We start from the raw sequence: 20,549 nt of genomic DNA, 5'->3' as shown, positions 1-20,549 counted from the left end.
GACGGCCTGATCGCAAGTAACAAGTAAGAATTATTGGGGGGAATCATTATCGCGTGCCGACTTCCCTCGCTCCTCCCGCAGATAACGACTGTTTTATCTGTCAGTGACGTCACAAGCGAGTTTAAACTCCGATACTTGTCTCTGACAGTCGGAGAGGGCCGTCGACACTGTGAAGCAAGTTTCGTCGGATGAGTGACCTTCTGTTGTCCCTGATTTGCTAAAGGGTCTAAAGAATGCCACCTGATACGCACTTATAAAGCGTATTGTGTCGTACGAATACATTCACTTGATCGTTTTCCATTTCACGATCCCTTTCAAAGGTTATTCAATTTGCTCGGCCACTGGTTACGAATAGGGAACATCCTTTGCTGAATGCTTTTGGAATAACGAAAGTGATCTGGTGTGACTCAACTACGCGATAAGTACCTACAGTCTGACGACTGTGTCATCTTAAGTAGCTTGCATGTAACTCGAAGTTTAAAAACATCGAGTATCGCGGAATAATATTTATTCAACCTGCTTAGATCAGATATCTAATTTCTGAAGAGAGGTACGATAGTATAGCGCAGTTTTTAATACGTCTTCGTGAATCTGTTAAGAGGAATAGAGTAATGTCTACGTTAGGAGATATGTGATTAATAGTTTAGAAGGTATTAATAATTAAAGTTCCCATAGACCAACACGAAATATTCGCAGCGGATGTAAAGTGACCAAATGCATACGATGCAACGCAGGTACATAACTCTCTTGTGAATTTATCGTTGCGAAATATTCACGAAACCAACATATCATATTGATTTGGGGGACCCTTTGAAATTGCTTTGGGTGTTTTACTTTTTTGGAAACCTGACAATTTTAAAATATGAATATTTCCATATTTGGATTTTTGAAACTTTGAAGTTTTGAAATTTAACAAATTTTTAAATTTGAGAACGTGAAAATTTAAAAATTTGAGAATTTGAAAATTTAACATTTAAAAGTTTGAAAATTTAAAAATTTGAATATTTAAAAGTTTGAGAATTTGAAAATTTTAAAATTTGAATATTTAAAATTTTGAATATTTAAAAGTTTGAGGATTTAAAAATTTCAGTATTTAAATGTTTGAAAATGTGAAAATTTAAAAGCTTGACAATTTGAAAATGATGTATTGGAATATTTGAAAATTTCTGTATCTTGTATATACGTGGCTTGCCTAAAGCGTTATAAGCTGATTTATTGGACAACAGTTAGAGTAATTCAATACTAACACATGATCAACTGTCGGGATAGAGCAACCTGTTTCATGACGCGTCACCGAATGATTGAGCTGGTAGATTTTCTCCGTGCCACGCTGCATTATGTGCTTAGCATAATTACGATAAGTATCTATATCGCCATCACATTATACCTAGTGTATAATACTTGTAGCTCCTAAAACCGAAGATAACTTTTCTTCAAAAGCTGTTTTATCAGTCCTGAAATTTCAAATTTTTTCTCGACTAATCGACAACTAGAAACAGGAGCATCATTATCCTAGAGAATTAAATTTAATGAAAGGACCGCTTCACGTGTCGCGCAGCCTGTTGTTTCGTTTAATTAATTAAGCAAATCACTGGGACGAGATCGATGCTCGGTGGCATTCGAGCAAAGATGGAAAATTAGACAATGACGTTTGCACGCGGAGGCACTGCAATTATAATAATAGAGGAACCTTCTGGGGTACGACTCGTTCAGCTTCATGGGCACATCGCGGTACGTAACTGTTCCAGAGGAAGTTTTCGCCCTCGTTTCGACGCTGTTGAGGACCCTGGCGAAGTGATTTTAATTCTAACGCCTGGGACGACTTGGGTGTCGTCGCAAAATAATTATATGTCAAGATCTTTGAGACTTCTGGTTACATAAGACAGCAAAATTCTCTCCTATTCTTTCCGTGTGACAATTGAAATGCAAATTAATTCTATAAAAATAATTTAAGTAATCGTGAAACAATATTCCCTGATTTATTATCAAATAAATTCAAGGAAGATAGAAATACGAAGTTTATAATCTCGAGAATTCTGGAAGTTCAATTTTGTCTGCTAACTTTATCTCCTTTTCAATAATAATCAATTATAATACTTGGAGGATATTTTACCTAAAGAAAATCAGACAATTATAATTTTATTTTACTTATTCAGTATTCTTTAATTGGTATTTATGACTTTGTTACTTAGAATTCTTTCTACTCATTAATCTTTTTAAAGTTAATAGAATTGTATTGAACGTTCTACGAATGATTGCGACTAGTCGAACTATTATTTCGCTGGTATCGCTACAACTTCAAGCTTTGACAGGGTGGAATTAACCAGCGGGTTCCGCGGAATCCGTAAACCAATACCACATCCAACAATCCCTTCACGTTTCCCCAACTCAAAATTCCAAGTAACAGAAGTAGATTACCATAGAACGTACACAGCAAGTCAAATGTTGTACAAGAAAAATCTGTCGTAAAGTACTCCTGTAGCATCGGGAAAAAGAAATCTGGGATTAACCTACTTCATCGATGATTAATCTACCGTATAATATCCCTCTGATGTCACAGAGCGTACCAGTACAAACGAACCAGAGCAATTTTCCAGGGTTCCAGCAACCTCAAACGGTCACGCAACAGATGCAAACTCCTCCTTCAGTTCCTTATCCAGGGAACTTGCAAGGTACTCGCGCGTGTCACCAGAATGCTCGTGAGCGTTTCATGTTTTCAATTTACTTTATGACAGACAGTGATTCCTCTTAGTGAACAAGTCGAGAGATTGAAATTTTCTTGTGCTCTGTTTTTACTCGTATCGTTTTTTAAAGTTACACTCATGCAATATTTAAATATACAGTTATCTAGGGTCAGTTTCACTCAAAAACGTCACTATTGGTTTTCGATATTATCTTTAAAAATCAAAGAGTCCATATAAAAAATGACACTTGTCAATTTCTATCTTTTTCAAAAAGACCAAAAAGATACTCTGGAGTTTCTACTATTGATACTATTGGCTCTTCTATGTTACGAGTCTCACGTCCCGCTACAGTTCTCACAAAAAACATCGTAAAATCTGAAAAGAATCGTTTTTCCCATAAACCCTTCAATTCTAATAAAACATCTCACAAAATCTTCCTACCTAGATCCATACAAGCAGCCGATCTACCAACTCCACCAATCAGACGTGTTCGTGGCGAACCACCAGTACGTCCCAAACATGTTGCCCCCAAGGAACCCTTATCCCCCAGTTTTCCAAGCACCTCCCAACATCCCTCCAACAATGCAGGCCCAACCACAATATGGTCCCCTGCCTCCAAACGTTCTCGAGCAGATTCGCGGATACGCCAGCAACGTGCCACCCATATTTATATTACCAAACAGCTGCCAAGGGTCGAATCATTCTCCAGGGGCGGCCCAGCCACCAGGACCAACGACAGGTTTCAATTATCCGCCACCAGTGTATTGTCCACCCTCCTTCTTCCCCTACCCTGTCCCTCTCCCCATTTACGAGCCACCCACGGGTCAAGCGCCAGGCAGGGACAGAGGTATAAGTTGCGGATGCTGTCAGAGGAGGCAGGAATGCAGGGAATTGAAAAAGCACTTGCCGACGAGCTGCTGCTGCAGCGTCATGGAGCAAGAGGAGCATCAGTGCACGGCGACCAACGACGACACTATTTGCTCGAAGCGAAATTGTCCAGCCTCCATCAGCCTGCAAGCCCTAGCCTCGCAGTTCTTGTGCCTTCCTGGGATCATATCTTGCGCAGCCACCCGTCTGATTCTGAGAAAGGTGCCTGGATCGAACATAAACACCACCATGGAGGACACGATGGACAAAGCGCAGAGGTCCATCAGCGTGCTCACCAAAGATCAGCTGCTGACCGAGTCGAGGAACGCTCAGCAAGTGCACGCGCTGATCAACCTCCATATGACTACTAATCCACCAGCGAACATCATACCGCTGCTCACGTTGCTACAGATCAAGGTGAACGTGCTGAAAGCCCAGGTCGAGAGTCTGATTAACAAGAAAGTGATGGAGTGCCAGGGGTATGGGTTTGAAGTGAGTCTTGATTTTGGGGGACGGGTTTGAATACTCCTCTGTGAGCAATATTTAATCTCAGGCCCCGACCGTGTAATACACCTTGTACTCTACATTCATCTTACACGATCTTAAAATCATCATAATTCCACCTTTTCATCGTCAAACTAAAAGTACAATTAAGATAACAACTCTTTATCATTTTCTGGTCCTCGAGACCTTCAGAACCACAGCGAACTATCACCAAAACACATCCTTCGGTCAACCAGCGAATAGGGCGAGCGTCGTTCTCGCAGTTGCTTCATTTCCATTCGATTCGCGGGCCAAAACGTGCTCAGTTACGTTGAAATTTCCAGGTAGAAACCAGCGGCGCCATTGACCCCGCCGTGCTGGCTCTGAAGACGAACGCGGAGCTGCGACAGCTATTGTCCGCCCTGCGGCAGAAGGAGACCGACGAGAGGGTAAACGCGAACTTCTCGCCTTACAGTTCGCAGCGAGTAATCGCCGAGTCCCGTTTGAACAACGTTCAGGCGAAGATCCGTCAAGTGGAGGCGGAGTTCGAGAACAGAAGATGCGCCTCGCTGCCAGTCCCAACCCCAGCTCTGACCTCGCGAATCATCCAGCAGTTCGCCGAGTCACGGTGCACCTTTGGCTTCGCTCAAACTAAGTTGTTCGAGCCCTACACGCCAGAAACTGTGTTCGAGTCTCCAGACCCCTTCTCGATGGGTCCACGCAACCCTAGGAGACTGTACCTGAAGCCCCACGTGCCTGAGATGGTAGCGCAGAGGCAGAAGGATGAAAACAAGGCGACTAGCACCTCGGAGGATGGGGCCTCCAAGAACCAGGCAACTGGCGAAGACCAAGAAACCTCTAAAGAAGGGTCAGTGGAAAGGAAGTGTAGCGGTTGTTGTAATTGCGACAGGGGCTCGTCCAGTGAGAGCTTCGATGAAGATAAAAAAAAACTTCGAGTAAAGATTGATGGAAAGCAAACTGTGAGACCTGGTGTGTCTGAGGTGGAGATTATTCAAGTGGAGAAGATTGTATCGAGTACTTGGTCTCTGGTGATTGAGGAACCGGTTGCTGGGGAAGATCAGAGTGAATTTGATGAAACTGGGAAGACTGAGCGTTCGAGGATCAGGAGTGATAATTTTCGCTTTCCCAAAGAATCACGAGTATTAACATTAAAAGACGAGCCAGAAAACGTGGAAAATCTAGAAACTACGAATTTGCGAGAGTCTACTATTCAAACCATGCTTAAAGCAATCGAAACAGAATTTCCAGAAGACAACAAAGTACTAGAAGTAAAGACAATCTTTAAAGATCTCTTTAAGGACTTAGAAGTCGACAACGAACCTGTAATTAAAGGCAAAGTGTCTGCTCTTTGGAACCCAGACTTCAATACCAAGAATCAACAGACAAAAGAAACAACGAACAAAAGCAGTTCCAGCACGAATGAGATTAATCTCGTAGCCACTGAATCCAAAACTGAAAATGAAAAGGAAAATACACAAGTCGTTTCTATAATGACTAGTATTGAATATAATAAAAGCTTGAACTTTGGAAGCTGGATGGTAACAAGAAACTACTCTGATAAGGGAAACATTAATTATGAAGAAAACGTTATTGAGATCCCTTTAAGTAATACTACGAAGACAGACATACTTGAAGAGAATCATGTACATCCTTCCCTTCACAAAATGAATTCTTCAGTAAGAAAATCAGCTTTGACTAACACAGACAACGAAGAGCAGAAGATTGAAAGGAATACCTTTTTGAGGAGAATATTTCGAGTAAAATCAAACTTGATGAAAGATTGCCAACAGTACGGTGAGTAAATCATTTTCAGCTTCGGCGTTGAATTTGAAGGTACTCGGGGTTGCCTAGAAGGAGTTTCATCGCTCCGACGTCTAAAGGTACCTTTGACAATTTTGCTTTGTGACGCGGCGTTCACAGTACGCGCGTTTGATTTCCTACGCCACTATCATGAAACAAGTTCCTTGCTTTAACTACCTTAACCCTTCGCTAACGGGTGCACACTCGGTAAACTTTATTTCTACCCCGTTAACGACTTCTAGACAACACACAGAGCCTTTCCGATCTTTAATTGCCACGACGTGTGCCCGTTCACAATTCACCGAGTTCAATCGTAAAATTCTCTATCTAACTATAGCATTTATAGCAATCGTTACATCTCGGCATTCAGTGGTTTTGCTTATGAAGTAAACGCGACCTTTCGCCAGTTTTACTGCCCCTTTTACGACTCTCTTTACTTTGCTGCTCTAACCCCGCTTTCTCGGAATCGCTGCCTCGCTTACCGCTTTCGCCAGCTTCGAATAATATGCTGACTTAAAAAATATGACGCAGACGAGAAAGCCGAGATCAGGCGTTTTCCGCCCCTGGAACACGCGGCGAGCAGAGGAGCAACAACGATCGCCTCCTCGGAGAATGTATTCCATCAGAAAGAAATTGAATCGGATTCTTCGAGGACCGTTTACGATGCAAGCACCTCTTATCAACGTGACATGGCTATGGAGAGTGGCATTGTTTCCTCGATATATTCCGTGATCGAAAGTCGCCTTGTTTCTTTGGGGTCGCTTCTAGGTAATATTCCAAATTTGCAGAAGTTTCTGTTGAGCTTTCGCTGCGATAGACGACCGAGCGAAAGCAACGTTTCTGATGATAATATGAAACTAAATAAACGAGTATTTTCGCGAGAAGACTGGAGTTTGCTTCCTGATGACGATGATAAGAGAAACAGCGTTGGGAATTATTTTTCTGTGAAGGAGGGCTGTAACAGGGCGCGTAAAGTGAAGCAGTCGATAATTGTGGACGAAGAGAGTCAGAATTACGTGATAATTAGGGGGTCGATTAGCAGTCAGTTGCGAGTGCTGTCGAAGAAGGGGTTGGAGCGACCGTACAAAGTTCGTAGGAGCTTGATAATAAGAAGTAGACTGAAAAATCAAAAATATTCTGAGTGTAAATGTTTAAGTCCTTTCACGATTCTAAAACGAGCTAGGAAGAATAAAGTAATCGCCTCTCAGGTCGTAAGAAAAAAAGAAAACGAATTTAGGAATAGCAAAAAATTTTGTTCTCTCTCTGACGCGTTAAATAATACAAACACGTTAAAACCGATCATTTCCAGCGATCGATTCAGCAGTTATTTATTTAACAAACAAGAAAACGATGTATTTGCAAATACATTCGAAAATTCACTGACAGAAAGAAACATAGGCTGCTTCCAGCTGCAGCGTCACTAATAATGCACGCAAACGAGCTGAAAAACATGGGGGATTATTTTATAGTAAAGGAAAAGACAGTTATGTAATCGAACGAATGTCACGATTTTATTAGCGTTTGGCAGTAAAATATAACACTGAAGATTAAATGGAAAAGTAATGACGTAAAAACAACATAAGGGTTTTCACAGTCGTCACTCTTTTCGTTTTGTGCGAAATGAAACTTTTCTTCGAAAATATCTCCGGTTCTCAATTGCATTTTTCTCGGATATAGAACGTTGGTTTAATAGCTGGGCGTTTCTGAAATATTCATAAGTATAATAATAATGGTTGTATAATATCAATAGTCTTTGTGGAAACATTGGGTAGACGAGCAACAGACATCTGGCTCATCCATAGTCGGCAATAATTACAACCGATGAGCAAATGCAGTATAACTTCTTAGATATTTTATTAACCCGTTAATTCGTTTCGTTAACTGTCGCTAGATAATCTGGTCGGTGGACCAGGCTTCTCGCTAATAGCTGTCTACTGAGAATCTTTAGAATTGTAGTGTAATAACAACGCGACTGTGGAAGTCGAACATCTCTGAACGCTCTCGGAATCGTACAAGATTGGTTTCGGAGGCCAAAAATGAAAAAGAAACTCTTATAGTAATTAACTTTCTTCTCGCATACTTTCCTTCGTAGCATTCATTCTTCCCGACGCAAACGATCTTTCAGACATCTTGAATTCGGATACACCCGTACGGTATGCAGCTATTGTAGGTTCAAACTCAGATGGCTGTCCAAGTGAAGAAGTTCAGCCACTTCTTTTTTTAATCACTTTCGCCTATATTCATAACTAAACAAAAATATAAATTTCGAAACGTGAATATGCATGCAACCATGTCTTTTATTCACATTATTCTTTTTACCGCTAATTAGATTTGATTATCATAATTAAAGATTCATCTCCGCTCTATGTCTCGAAAGAAACCGTATCAGCTAGTCTTGGTCAGCTATATGAATATGTGCCCACAATAGTAAATTCGTGTGATTGCTGGTTACCGTGTGTAATCTTGTTATTCAATATACATATGCATATATATTAAATTTCTTACAACCTAATAAATTTATATCGTGAGTAAAAAATAAACGAATTCAACACACTGTTCACATTCAGAAGACTAACGTGTCGGCTTGTGTAACAGAGACTCGTGTGTAGATAAGTCAGATTACACAGGACACGATACATGATGAAGTAATGTTTGCACGCCACACTGTAACACGATGCTGTTTAATGGGGATACGACAAACGCATAGGTTCCGATATTTAGCGTAAGAAACGTGAAGAATAGAAAAAGCAGGGATAGGATTGACGCTGCATGCTGGGCGATGTCGAATGTGAATCGCGGAAACCTCGTAACGCAAAAAAAACCACGGCTCGATGAAAATCGTCGAAAAAGTTAGGTACTGATTAGAGCCATCTACATATACATATATATTATATTACATGCTATCGAAGTTATAAACGGACTGTACGCTTATAAATAGACTATATACTTATACAGCTAGCAGCTACCTCTCAAACTAGACACGTGTTGCATTTATGTAACAGAGTCGATTAGCATCAAATTATCGTTACAAAGCTCTATTCAGTCACAACAGTCTCTCTGTTGGTTGCTACTGAAAAACAATAAATGCGAGGAACTGAGTACGTTGCCTTCAATTTTCTAGCAAAGTCTCTTCGTGTGTATGCGACTCTGTAAAAAGTTGTCAAAAAATTCATCTTCACCAATTCGTAGCCTTTCGATAGCTACGGTACTTTATCTTAAGAGTATTCTTTTTTTTTGTTCTTCTATTCCATCGAAATTTCCTACCCTTCTATGAATAAATATCATTAGTCCGTTATAACCGCTGGAAAAAGTATTAAATAAGTCGTGGCTCCTATATTACAAGAGAAAAGATGCAATAACGGTGGAACTCTAAAATATTTCGTTAATTTTTAAATACACAATATATCCGAGTCCTCTTCTAACGTTGCATTACGCGGTGCAATTGTGTTATGGACATTTGATCGACGTGTGGATTAAATCAACCTTAAAACTAGAAACAAGAAATTGTGGACGATTCACGTTTAAATCTCTCTAACGAATATCAATTGCGCATTAGAAATATTAATTCTTTTCTTTTCTTCATAGTCAGATATGTACAAAAGTATTTACAAGGGTACATTTACACTACTATATATATATGTATATATAGTTCAAATACCTCGCGCAGAGACAACTTAAATAATCGTATTTAATGATTGCAATAATTTAGTTAAAAATTAATACTTCCTACGACGAATCTTTGATTAAAGAACTTATACGACTAACAAGTACCTGTAATCTACAATCGCTGCACACCTCTCTGAAAGGTACGAGGATCTCTCGAACCAGTAAAAATATCTAATTTTCTTTTTCCCTCTTCCTACTTTTACGCGATGTGGAAAAATTCCGATATCCAATCTTACAAGTTTAAGTTCAAAAGATTATTGTATAGCAAGTACTCGTAAAGACTACACATTTTGTTCCTGTTTCTTTAAATTCAGTTCAATGTAAGGCGCTTCTTACACCTGGAAATATTTCTCGAGTCGCAACAACGACCAAAATTATTTAAAAACCCCGAGGATTACCACAGCTATGTGAAAACTGCTCTTATACACTTCTCCCAAGAAAACGTGACTATCAAAAAAATTAAGTAATACAAGTAACAAATGTTCTTCTTTCTGTAAAAAATCTTCGAACCCTAAATTTTCAATTCAAGTATTACCTGAATTATCGGATATACAAGTTGAATTTCTTTGCTGTTACTTTGTTCCTCAAGAACTTCAACTTGGCCAAAGGCACGATCGACGTAGGTGTTAATGTATGTGCAAAATATTCCCATACAAAAAGAAAATTGAAAAGTAACAATAAATACAAGCGATGCGGGAAACTATTTTTGTACAATAAAAAATGTACATTAGAAAATCGCATTTCTCTAGTGAAAGTGTCTTAGGACCACTACCATCGCCTCTCATTTTAAGGAAAACAAAATATCGTCAGGGACATCTTCATCCCGTTTCTTGTCTTTTCTACACCGTCTCTAAGAATAATAAGTAGCGTTCCTTTTAATTCACACCTTTGGTGTATTCAGCTTTCAGTTGACTCAACACTAATTTTATATCGTAAAAAGTAGGTCGCTTTTCAGGTTGTAAGTCCCATGCCTAGAAGAAGGAATGTGCAATCAATAATAACATCAAAATCGAATTACACTTTCTACTTGGACATTATTATATTTACTTGTCTCATAATATCATAAACTTCGTGCGGACATCCATCTGGTGGTTCCATTTTGTAGCCTTTTTCCACACATTTTACGACGTCCGCTAATGGCTAAAATAAAAAAGGCTATTATTATATAGAAATAGGTCAACTAGACACTAAACGGGTCAAATAATGTTACTCACAATTCGTGGATATGGTACACGTCCGAATGAATAAATTTCCCATAGGAGTATTCCAAAACTCCACATATCAGACTTATTTGAAAACTTCTGAAAGTAGAAATTTCAAACTACATTTACACGCGTATCTCAGATTTCAATTAACAGATTTTTTCATAAGTAAAGAGACTCAAAATTTAGAAATCAATAAGAGTAAAAAACGAAGCATTGAATTCATTATTCAAGAGATCGCTCTACTACGCTCATTGTCATCCTGAATTCGAACCTAAGCTCAAGAACGTCTGCTTTTAAGACTCTAAGCAATCAGCCTGTATTTACATTCTGCTTTAAAGCCTCTGGTGCAGTCCATTTGATGGGCAGCTTCCCGCCCTCCAGGGAGAAATTCTCGTCCCGTGCCAGACCAAAGTCGGACACTTTTGCAGAGTTATCCTCTGCGACGAGTACGTTTCTCGCGGCCAGATCTCTGTGCACTACGTGTCGAGACTCCAAATACGCCATGCCAGCACACGTGTCGCTGTAACCAAACGCGAACACCAATGGTTAGACGATAAATGCTCCATGGCGAAACTCGGGCAAATACTATTATAAGGGAAGCCGTCAATTTCATTCCTTTCGATTTAGACCTACTTTTACAAGATAGTATTCTACAAACTTCTGTTTTTTGTAGAATGTTAAACTTAAACTATTTAATAATTTTACTTTCTTCATTTACAGATAGCAGAATTCCAATTTTGATCATTTTATATGTGTACTTTGCTCTTTGCCACAGTCAATTCTAGTAGTGAGGCAGTCCGATTTTGCACTTGATAGAAAGAGTATGCAACATTGCGTGTCTCTGTCTATCTAATGCAAAATAGGACTCTCATAGTGCTGCTGTTTTTCGTTCAGCATATATAGTACTAGAGTCGGATATATCTTTGCATATTTTTAGTGGACACCAAGTAGTATTATTTAAATAACCATCGCGTGCAAGTGTAATGAAATTCGTTTGAATAGTTTTGCAGAAAATAGTGTACACAGTATTTTCTGTAAATTGAGTTCCTATTAAAACGCCATTAAAAATTAATATCAAGTACAGAAGAGTTAACTCGAATTGTTCGTATCTTCTGAACTATAAAGCGTCTACAGTCTATACTCAGCAGTCTAGATAGCAACAGAGATCAATACCAGCCTAAAACATAGCAGTAATCTACAAATGGCTGCCCCCTTTACAATTTCGCCGATATACGTACTACGCAAAGTTAATCTGATCCTTCTTCGAAACGTGCAGTCTCCCCCGCGATCTCAGGTAATCCACCAGGGATCCTTTGCTCATATACTCCGTAACCAGGTACATGTGTTGATTATTGAAAACGAGGCCGAGCAGCTTCACCAGATTGTCGTGGATCAGCGACGTCATTAGACTCGCCTCGGCCAGAAACCTCTGCGCCGCCTCGCTGTTGTCCTTCAGCATCTTCACGGCGACCCTCTCGCCTCTGTAAACGCCCAGCAACACGTCACCGAACTCCCCTTTACCGATGCACTCCCTCAGCTCCAGCTCATGGGTCTGTATCACCCAGCCAGCCTCCATGAACGCCTTCGGGTCCACGCAGAAGTCCTGCTTCCCCTGCTTCGGCAGGGACTTGGTCAGCTGCGTGCACAGGCCGTCAGCATCCTGCTCGTAGTGCTCCACTAGCAACGCTAGGTTCTCGAAGAACTCCTCGTCGTCTATCGTCAACTGATTGTTCTTGTATTTCACTCTGTAGTGCTGCACGCGACCCTGGTAGCACACGCACAGCGTATAATCGCCGGGGAAGTTCGTCGACTCCCGGACTAGGAACAGACCGTCCTCTCTCGGCCGCAACAATCTCTCCGCAGTTTCGCGCGATATCTTCCCGTGGAACCATCTGGAACGGGATGATCGATTCGATGGTACAGCGAACGGGTATAATCGAATCGGCGACGAAACATACAAGAGAAAGCAACGTCTAAGGATGAAAGAAGTAATGGGAGTTGCGCTGCTCGAAACAATCAGGGGATCCTGTTCTCTCGGAGATGCAGCAGCGAGAGTTACTCAAGGGTTTCACGATCGTTCATAATCTTCTTATTGGATACACGGTTTTCTCGTTTGCGGTCAGCTTCAAATTCGAAGGACAAAACAGTTTCTCGAAAATAAACAGAGCTTGGTCCATAGAAAATTCTAGTTCATTTAATCTGCTTTTAGCGGCAGAAAAGAAGTCTACATGAAGGTCTACAGATTACTAGACTAATTCGAGGGTATCGAACACTTCAGCCACTGAAAGCCTGGGTGTTGGAGACAGCTAACGTACGAGTCCCTTCCGATCTGTATCGACCAGCCTTATCAAATCGACGCGTGTTAGAATCAATCCCCTAATTGGTTCGAGCGGGTGCATATACGTGTGCAAGGTAGGAATACGTACGGCATAGCGTTCAGTTTGACCTCGTGCCTCGGATTCACCGATAACGCAGCGGGATTGCTAGGATTTGTGACGTTCGAGGTGAGGATCACCGGCGACGTGCCGGTGTTCATGTGACTGGTTATATTCGGAGCGGTGACGTTTGAATGCGTGGTCATTGTCGGTGACACTGGATGGGACGGAATGTTACTTGCAGACAAGTTGGAAGGAACGTTGTGTTGTGTGCTATTTTGTATAAGGGGATGGGACGTTACGTTTGAGGGGATCGTATGGTGATTTTGATTGCCGTCGAGCTTCGCTTGCCGCGCTGGCGCTGACACATTCGGGTATCCGCCACCCGCATTGTGATACGTTGGCATCGCAACTCCCGCAGTAGCCTCGGCGATCCTGCAAACGACAATTGCTTCTTAATCGTTCTTCTGGTCTGCTTACGAGTTTTTTTTATCTGCAAATGCGAAGAATGAGTAACGATTGTAGGGTGAGGGCATTGTGAGAACGTTAGGTGTAGTTTGGTACTTAATATAGTACCTAGTAGTTGGTATGTAGTTACTAGCTTTTAGTACAATGTACCTAATTTGTGGTACGTAGTATGTAATACCTAGTTGTTAGTTTCTAGTACCTAGTATCGCCTTGCTAGTTCCCACTACCTAGTACCCAATTTCTAGCGCCTAGTAGCCAGATTCTATAGTTCCTAGTACCTAGTAGATACCTAGTAGTTGATACCTAGGTCCTAGTACCTAATGTCTGGAGCCTAGTACGTAATATCTAGGTCCTAGTAGCTAATATTTAGGTCCTAGTACTTAATATCTAAGTACCTAGTACCTAGTACAATTCGCAACTTCTATCCTGCTGAACTTAAATTAGTAACTAACTATTAATTTCAAGAATCATAGACTATTGATTTTGCTTGAAGTACAATTACCCCTTCTCCGAATCACTGATGTAAATATCTTCATAAAATGGAACGACGCGTTTAATCTTGAACAACTCCATTTCATTCCTTTGTTTTCGTCAAGTCCGCGACATTTGCCAAGTCGTATCCTAATGATAAAAGAATCTTCGACGAAAATCTCGGTATCCCAGAAAGATAGCTGTTTGCATAAGGATTCGTCAGGGTGTTGACACACTTCCACAGGGACGCTAATCAAACGTAACGCGCTTACGAGTGGAATAATGCGTGACCGTGCGCGATTCTACGTTAAAGCGAAACGAGACGTATCGTCAGTTGATACGCCTGCAGGGAAGAAAAAAAGAGCACAGCTATCGTGTATCTCGGCGACAAAATCATTGCTGGAACCGCATGCTCGCAGGACCGAGTCCCCCACGATGAAGTAGATCTTTATGGTTGTCGCCCGAGAAACCAGATACCCGAAGCGCGCTCTCAGCAAATACGGTGCCAAAACATTCTTGACAAGTTTCAATTACGAAAGCTACCTATGACGGCGTAAGATACTTTTATACATCGTCTACAGAAATATCCCTACGATTATAATGTATCTCGAGCAAAGCAGCTTTCTGCGATATTGAAACGTCTAATGCTGAGAGATTCTCAAGTGAAACAACTGTACCCTCCAGATCACAGTGTTGGCGCTCCTCAATATCGATACTAAATTATTTCATCCCTTAAAGGCAACAAGAAACGTACAAAATCTTAATTAACTAAATTCTTTTTATTCAAGTACCTCCTGAAGGGTTAATACTTTCACAGAGAATGACAGTACCGTCCTACAAGAAGGCCATTAAGAATAGCATCACCATATCGAAATTTATGAAGCAAACCAGACGGCAGCGTCCATATGCTACCCGTACCATATTTAATCGCGCATCCGTGGACTAAGGTGAGCATTTAATAAGGCTGTTAGTTTAAGTGGCCATTGTTCCAACGCGTACACGCTGTCCGCTCGTACCATCCGCATAATAATGCGCTAGACACCGATAGACGGACATGCGTGAAAGATGAATCACGCCTGGATATTTTCGAAACGCACGGGATACGAACGAATCCGCCTTTAATGGTAAAAGAGGCGTCTGCTTTCCTTTATCCATTCGAAATCACGACCGCCTCGTTTCCCGCCCTTTTCTCACGAGCCATGCAACGGAACTTCGACTTAAGCAGCTTAACTACAAGGAACCTGAACTTCCCTTCTGATGGTTAAGCAAATTTATTACGATACAACATAATTAAATCGTAATTAAAATTTCACTTAATGTTCTACTATGCTTTTATTGTATTCTTTTTATAGAAGACTTAGTTTTCTGAGGTTCTACTGTATTATTTACTATTTACTATTATTCATTTATGTACGTATCGATTAATGTACACGAGTCTGATATTCAATAAGGGAAAACCGATACGAAGCAGGAAGATGATACATATTTCTAGTATCGTAAAAGACGATATAAAATGGAAATTATAGGAAAGAAAATACGAAAGAGATACAAATTACGTTACAACACGAGCATAAAATAGAGGAAATTTTCTTGCACCAATTTTTGAGTGAAAAGTGATGGATTTCGGTGGATTTGATATTTTATAATAAATTAGAAACGCGGGTGACACGTAGAGCAAACGATTGGAGAAAAATTGCGGCATCAGAAGTTTTCGACTTGACTAACTCGGCGATTCCGGTATTAGAGAGCTCGAGCTTGAGCAGCAGAATTTTTAGCAGCCTCGATACATCGAAATTAAACGACACACCAGGCTTCTGAGCGTATAAATCGATGAAACGGTATGTGAAAAATATTCCCTGGGAAAAAAGCGTCTTGGATGCACAGAAGAGACGACGAAAACCTCTTTCGTCGTGGTATAATCAGAAACGCAGAGATATGAATCCGCTGCAGAGGCAAATATTGAATAATTCAACTGGAGTTTATCCTTGGTCGGTGTCTATGACGAGCATGTTATGTCACGCGAAAATATATAGTTGCGGCCGGACATACTAATACAACAATCGTCGTTACGCAAGTACGAATGACCAGATTTCGTCGTCTGCTTTTCGAATTTCGAACGAAACGTGTCGTGCCTTCGCATTCGGAGAACTTTCTACCATATTGTGTCCCTTGTGTCCTCTTTAACGTACTTCCCTAGTGAATTCGTTTTATTAGCCAATGCAACGCTCCTCGCTTGAGAAAACTAGACGCTGTAGATATGCATAGTAAAGTTGAAGCGTTCAAAATTGGATTTAAGCGAAGGTCGATTTCGCCACTTTGCCAAATGAAATCCTTTGATTCAGGCAGTCCTCAAATTTAATTTAAATCTACTGCTAGTGGTAATGAAAGAAAAGGCGAGAGAGTCAGCGATCTAACATTAGGCAGATTACACAAGCTAACGCTTATTACTCTGAAAGAGGTCGCAATAATTCACTGAACTTCTACGTTTCGGAGCCCCAGCCCGCATGAAGTGGAGAGCTTATTCGCAAACGTGTACCATCATCGAGGACGAGCCATATGTCCCTGAAGAATAATCTAATCGTGACTTGGCATCCTCACGAAATTTAAGGTTGAATATTATTTTTTTACGTATAAAAAACTCTGAATTATGTACTTTATATTTTTTTAACTCTGTCACTCTGTCTTCTCAAATAATTCGCAAGAGAGCCTTCACTCTTCTACGCTAGTTACTGATTATAATTCTAGTTGCCTTTGACTATAAAATGGACCTTACGACATTTAAATCTTTTCATATTTTTCATCCTTTCGTCAAAGAAAATACTCAAGAAACAAGAAAAAACCTTAATCTCGTATTTCACATTTTATTCCCTTTTCTCATAGCCCTGTGCTTAAAAGCATCCAGTCCACCTAGAAGCGTCGTAAATTCTTCCAACGTCAGATTATGCACAGGAAGAATAAAGTATTATCCATGCAAATCCGTGAGGAAGTTCCCGAAACCCTGACGGATTTCTCACAAGGTCCTGAGCGACTCCACGGAAGTGAACTCCTGAAGCCCCATTTCGACCAGCTGCGCCTTGTTAGTCATGGTAATTAGCTCGAGCAAACGGAAATTCGGGGATGTTGATTGCACGCATCGACGGAGCACAGGTGGTACCATCGTTGGGTGACAAAAGGGGAAGGTAGTGCACGACAGGATAATAAATGAATTATTCGAGCGCACGATGGTCCATGAAAATGCAATTTCCATCACCAAACATCTATTTTTCAACCCTTCCTTCGGTGCTGTCTTCTAGAGACACACGATTGATCGACAAAATTTCGACTCATTTAGTAATACTTCGTGAGCTTCTAAGAATTTCAGATTTTCTTTCGAAAAGAGGAGAAATGAGGAATTGCAATACTTCTTTGATAGAAGCTTGTTGTTAGTACAAATATACCTGGAAGTAATACTCTCATCAAGTGAGTGCAAATACCTTCATCTAGTGAGTGTAATATTAATGCATGTTCAAAATTTGAAAATTTAAAGATTTGAATATTTGAAAGTTGGAATATTTGAAAATTTGAATATTTGAAAATTTAAGAATTTGAAAATTTGAAAATTTAAAGATTTGAAAATTTTTAAATCTGAAAAATTAAATATTATCAAATTAGAAAATATGTAGCTCCAACTTTCACACCCCCAGCATGAAAGTAGTCAGTTTATTTGTAGAAGAATGCCGAAGCATCCTGTGTAATCAAAGGCTCGTTACGCGAGGCATATAAAGCGGATGTACGGAAAAACGCGTGGATCTTCGGGCGGAAACAGAGAGATGGAACATGCAGACGTGTTACAGAAGCGAAACGAGTGTTACCTTACGATTTTCGCGACACGCAAGAATGCACGTAGCGGAACGATAAATTCGCTGGGAACGACCTGTCGACGCGATCTGTTGTTCGCGTCCGCGCAAAATGCCAGCCTATAATCCTTTGTTACGGGCAATAAAGCGTGGAGGAGCATCGCGTCGGCTAATCCGATACGTGAAAAGCGAACACGACCGACACCCTCGCGGTGAACCAGTTCGCTACTTCTGTCGCGTTCGACGGGGATGCACAATGAATTAAACGTGCTCGAGCGATTCAGTTAAACGCGTATCGGTATTCAATGGCGAGCAGACGGGTAAATACGTAATGCCTGTACACAAGGTGACGAGAGAAAAGTGGTAGAGGTTTTTGGGGTACTTCTGCATAGAAAAATTCAAAAGAAATGAAATCGGTATTTTGAGATTTGATTCCAATCTATAAATTGGAATATTTTGAGAAACTGAGAAGTTCTTGTAGAGGTATAAATAGGAGTACCCTTATCCACAGAGTTTAATTATTATTAAAGTTGTTTTAAATATTAAGGAGAAGCTGAATACATGTTCCATTGATCGTCGATTATCTAAGAGAAACTACATACTTACAAAACTGAGTTACAGGTGTTTCTGCACCTACTGAAAGAACGAATCGAAGCAATTCGTAGAACATTATGAAACTGTCTGCAAATGATCGACAAGATTGTAAACGAGATAGGATGCGTTGATAGCGAATAACTGAGTGGAATTAGTTGCGCTAGCTCGCTTTGCAACGAGAATCATTCAGACACAAAAAGTGTATCTGTAACTAAAATCCAGAAGCAGAACAAATGATTACATCAACTTTTTTTCATTATTTCTGCATGCTAGGTTCACATTACGTGAAATGTAATTAACACATTCCGTGATGTTCAGAAAATGTAGCTGCAATATGCAGTTGTAGAAAAGTAACAGTTGCGTTAAATTCTTTTTAATTACGCTTACTTTTCTTTCATAGCATTTCCACTTCGAATCGTAGAATATGTTGATTAATCCAATGAAAGTTCTAGAAAGTACTAATGAAAATCAGCTTAAGTATCACGATTCACCACAGAGTACAGACACCTTAAGTGGCCGATCGATTACGTTTCAGTTATAGTGTATCTCAAACTTAATACCTCAATTAAATCGTCTCACGCGTTTAAGCTTCGAAAACGAAACAAAGAAATTTGAATGCCAAGAGTGCTAAATTCTTCGATAAATACTACACGTCTACAAACAGAACAGCTGATAAGAAAAGCAATTACATGTCTGCACTTCTATTCACCGTCCTACTTTATAATTCAATTTTTACTGCTCTCTTTAATTTTCTTTGCAGTCCTCGGGGCCTCTTCAATTCATAAAAACACGTACCTTCTTGAAACTAAAGAAAACTAGCTACTATCATCTCATGATACTCTTTCCTATTATCTTTCAATAATCTTCTTCAATATCCTCCCAAGAGACCTGTAGCAGAGTTCAGTCTACAAAGTGCATCGACATTGCAGCAATTCTAGACCTCAGCCGCAGGAACGAAAAATAAAATAGCTTCGCAAGCATCGAGCCAGAGGGCACGAATATGGACCCAAGCTCCAGTCCCAAGTTCTCAGCTTCCCCAAGGAAAACCACAAAGTGCCTCGCCTCGTTCCACGCGTCTAAAGATATCAACCGACGAGAATGAAAAAAAAGGCAGAAAACTGAGGCTTGTAATGCTCGCGCGAGCCTAAGCATCGGGGTGAGCCAGGGAATCTTCGCGAACAAGCTTGCTTTTCCGTACAGATCCAGAGATTCGCGGACGAAGATGCGTCAGCGTGCGAACGTGCTAACTAATTGAATCTCTAATTGAAGATAATTAGAACTTATTATCAGCGACTCGTGCACGGAACATCGAGGAGAAACCTGTCTTAATTATGGTAATCGAGAAGGAGCACCGTTCGAACGAGCCAAGAATGTGCGAGGTCTATGTTGAATCACGCTACGTGTGACCGTATCCTTTTTTGCTGGTTTTATGAGATTCTAAACAATTGGGTGATTCGTCTGATAAGAGTATCGTCTACAGGTGATTATTCGTTTCGAGAGGTAGGATAGGTTGAGTCAGAGTAAACGAAGTTCTCGTAAAGGATTTTAATTGTTTTGTGAGAATGGGTCATATAATTTGAGTTTGAAAAGAATCAATATGGCAAATATTAGGGTAGTCGAAAGGGATGCTTATTGGTATATTGATTTAACTTTTGTGAATTATTTAGTTAGTATACTATTTTTCTTGAATTATTCTAGTTCATGGGCACTTAATAATGTCCCTTTCAAAATCTTACGAGTCAATATGTTTGTTGAAGTGCATATCAGAAAACACATTATCTATATGTCGAAAATAAACTAGTTTACTCAAAGAATACCTCGAAAATTGAAATAAATTCACTACTGCTCGATTAACTTTGAAAGTATCTTTAAATGGCAAACATTTCTGTAGTTCTACCTATACCATGATTCTATTGTAAGGACTCTAGAAGCTTTCATGCGAGACATTTCAAGAAATATTCTTCCACACCTATTGTATTGGATTTTCCAGAAAATTGGTCCCTTTCTAAAGCTATTTTTGCACGAACAGAAACGATCAACATCTATTAAATCAAAGTCAGAATAATCCATTATTCTCTC

The 20,549-nt window shown here is 40.2% G+C and overlaps 1 protein-coding gene across 2 annotated transcripts in view; it reads right to left on the bottom strand.

The window, feature by feature from the left end:
• Nucleotides 1-10,350: 10,350 nt before the first annotated feature.
• Nucleotides 10,351-20,549, bottom strand: part of LOC143177001 (tyrosine-protein kinase CSK) — a 16,750-nt gene continuing 6,551 nt past the window's right edge. Inside the window, exons 3-8 of one of the 2 annotated variants that reach the window (XM_076374710.1) lie at nt 13,404-13,536; nt 11,965-12,618; nt 11,051-11,246; nt 10,736-10,822; nt 10,569-10,661; nt 10,351-10,492 (exon numbers count right to left, since the gene is read on the bottom strand). In XM_076374710.1, coding sequence (XP_076230825.1) covers nt 10,397-10,492; nt 10,569-10,661; nt 10,736-10,822; nt 11,051-11,246; nt 11,965-12,618; nt 13,404-13,492 — 1,215 coding nt within the window. In that variant the 5' untranslated portion in view covers nt 13,493-13,536 and the 3' untranslated portion in view covers nt 10,351-10,396. Of the gene's footprint in view, nt 10,493-10,568; nt 10,662-10,735; nt 10,823-11,050; nt 11,247-11,964; nt 12,619-13,152; nt 13,537-20,549 lie in introns of both variants that reach the window. The other variant, XM_076374711.1, reaches the window with a different exon arrangement.

Source organism: Calliopsis andreniformis, chromosome 3 (assembly GCF_051401765.1).
Source record: "Calliopsis andreniformis isolate RMS-2024a chromosome 3, iyCalAndr_principal, whole genome shotgun sequence".
Lineage (NCBI taxonomy): Eukaryota > Metazoa > Arthropoda > Insecta > Hymenoptera > Andrenidae > Calliopsis > Calliopsis andreniformis.
This window is presented reverse-complemented; position numbering and strand designations above follow the sequence as displayed.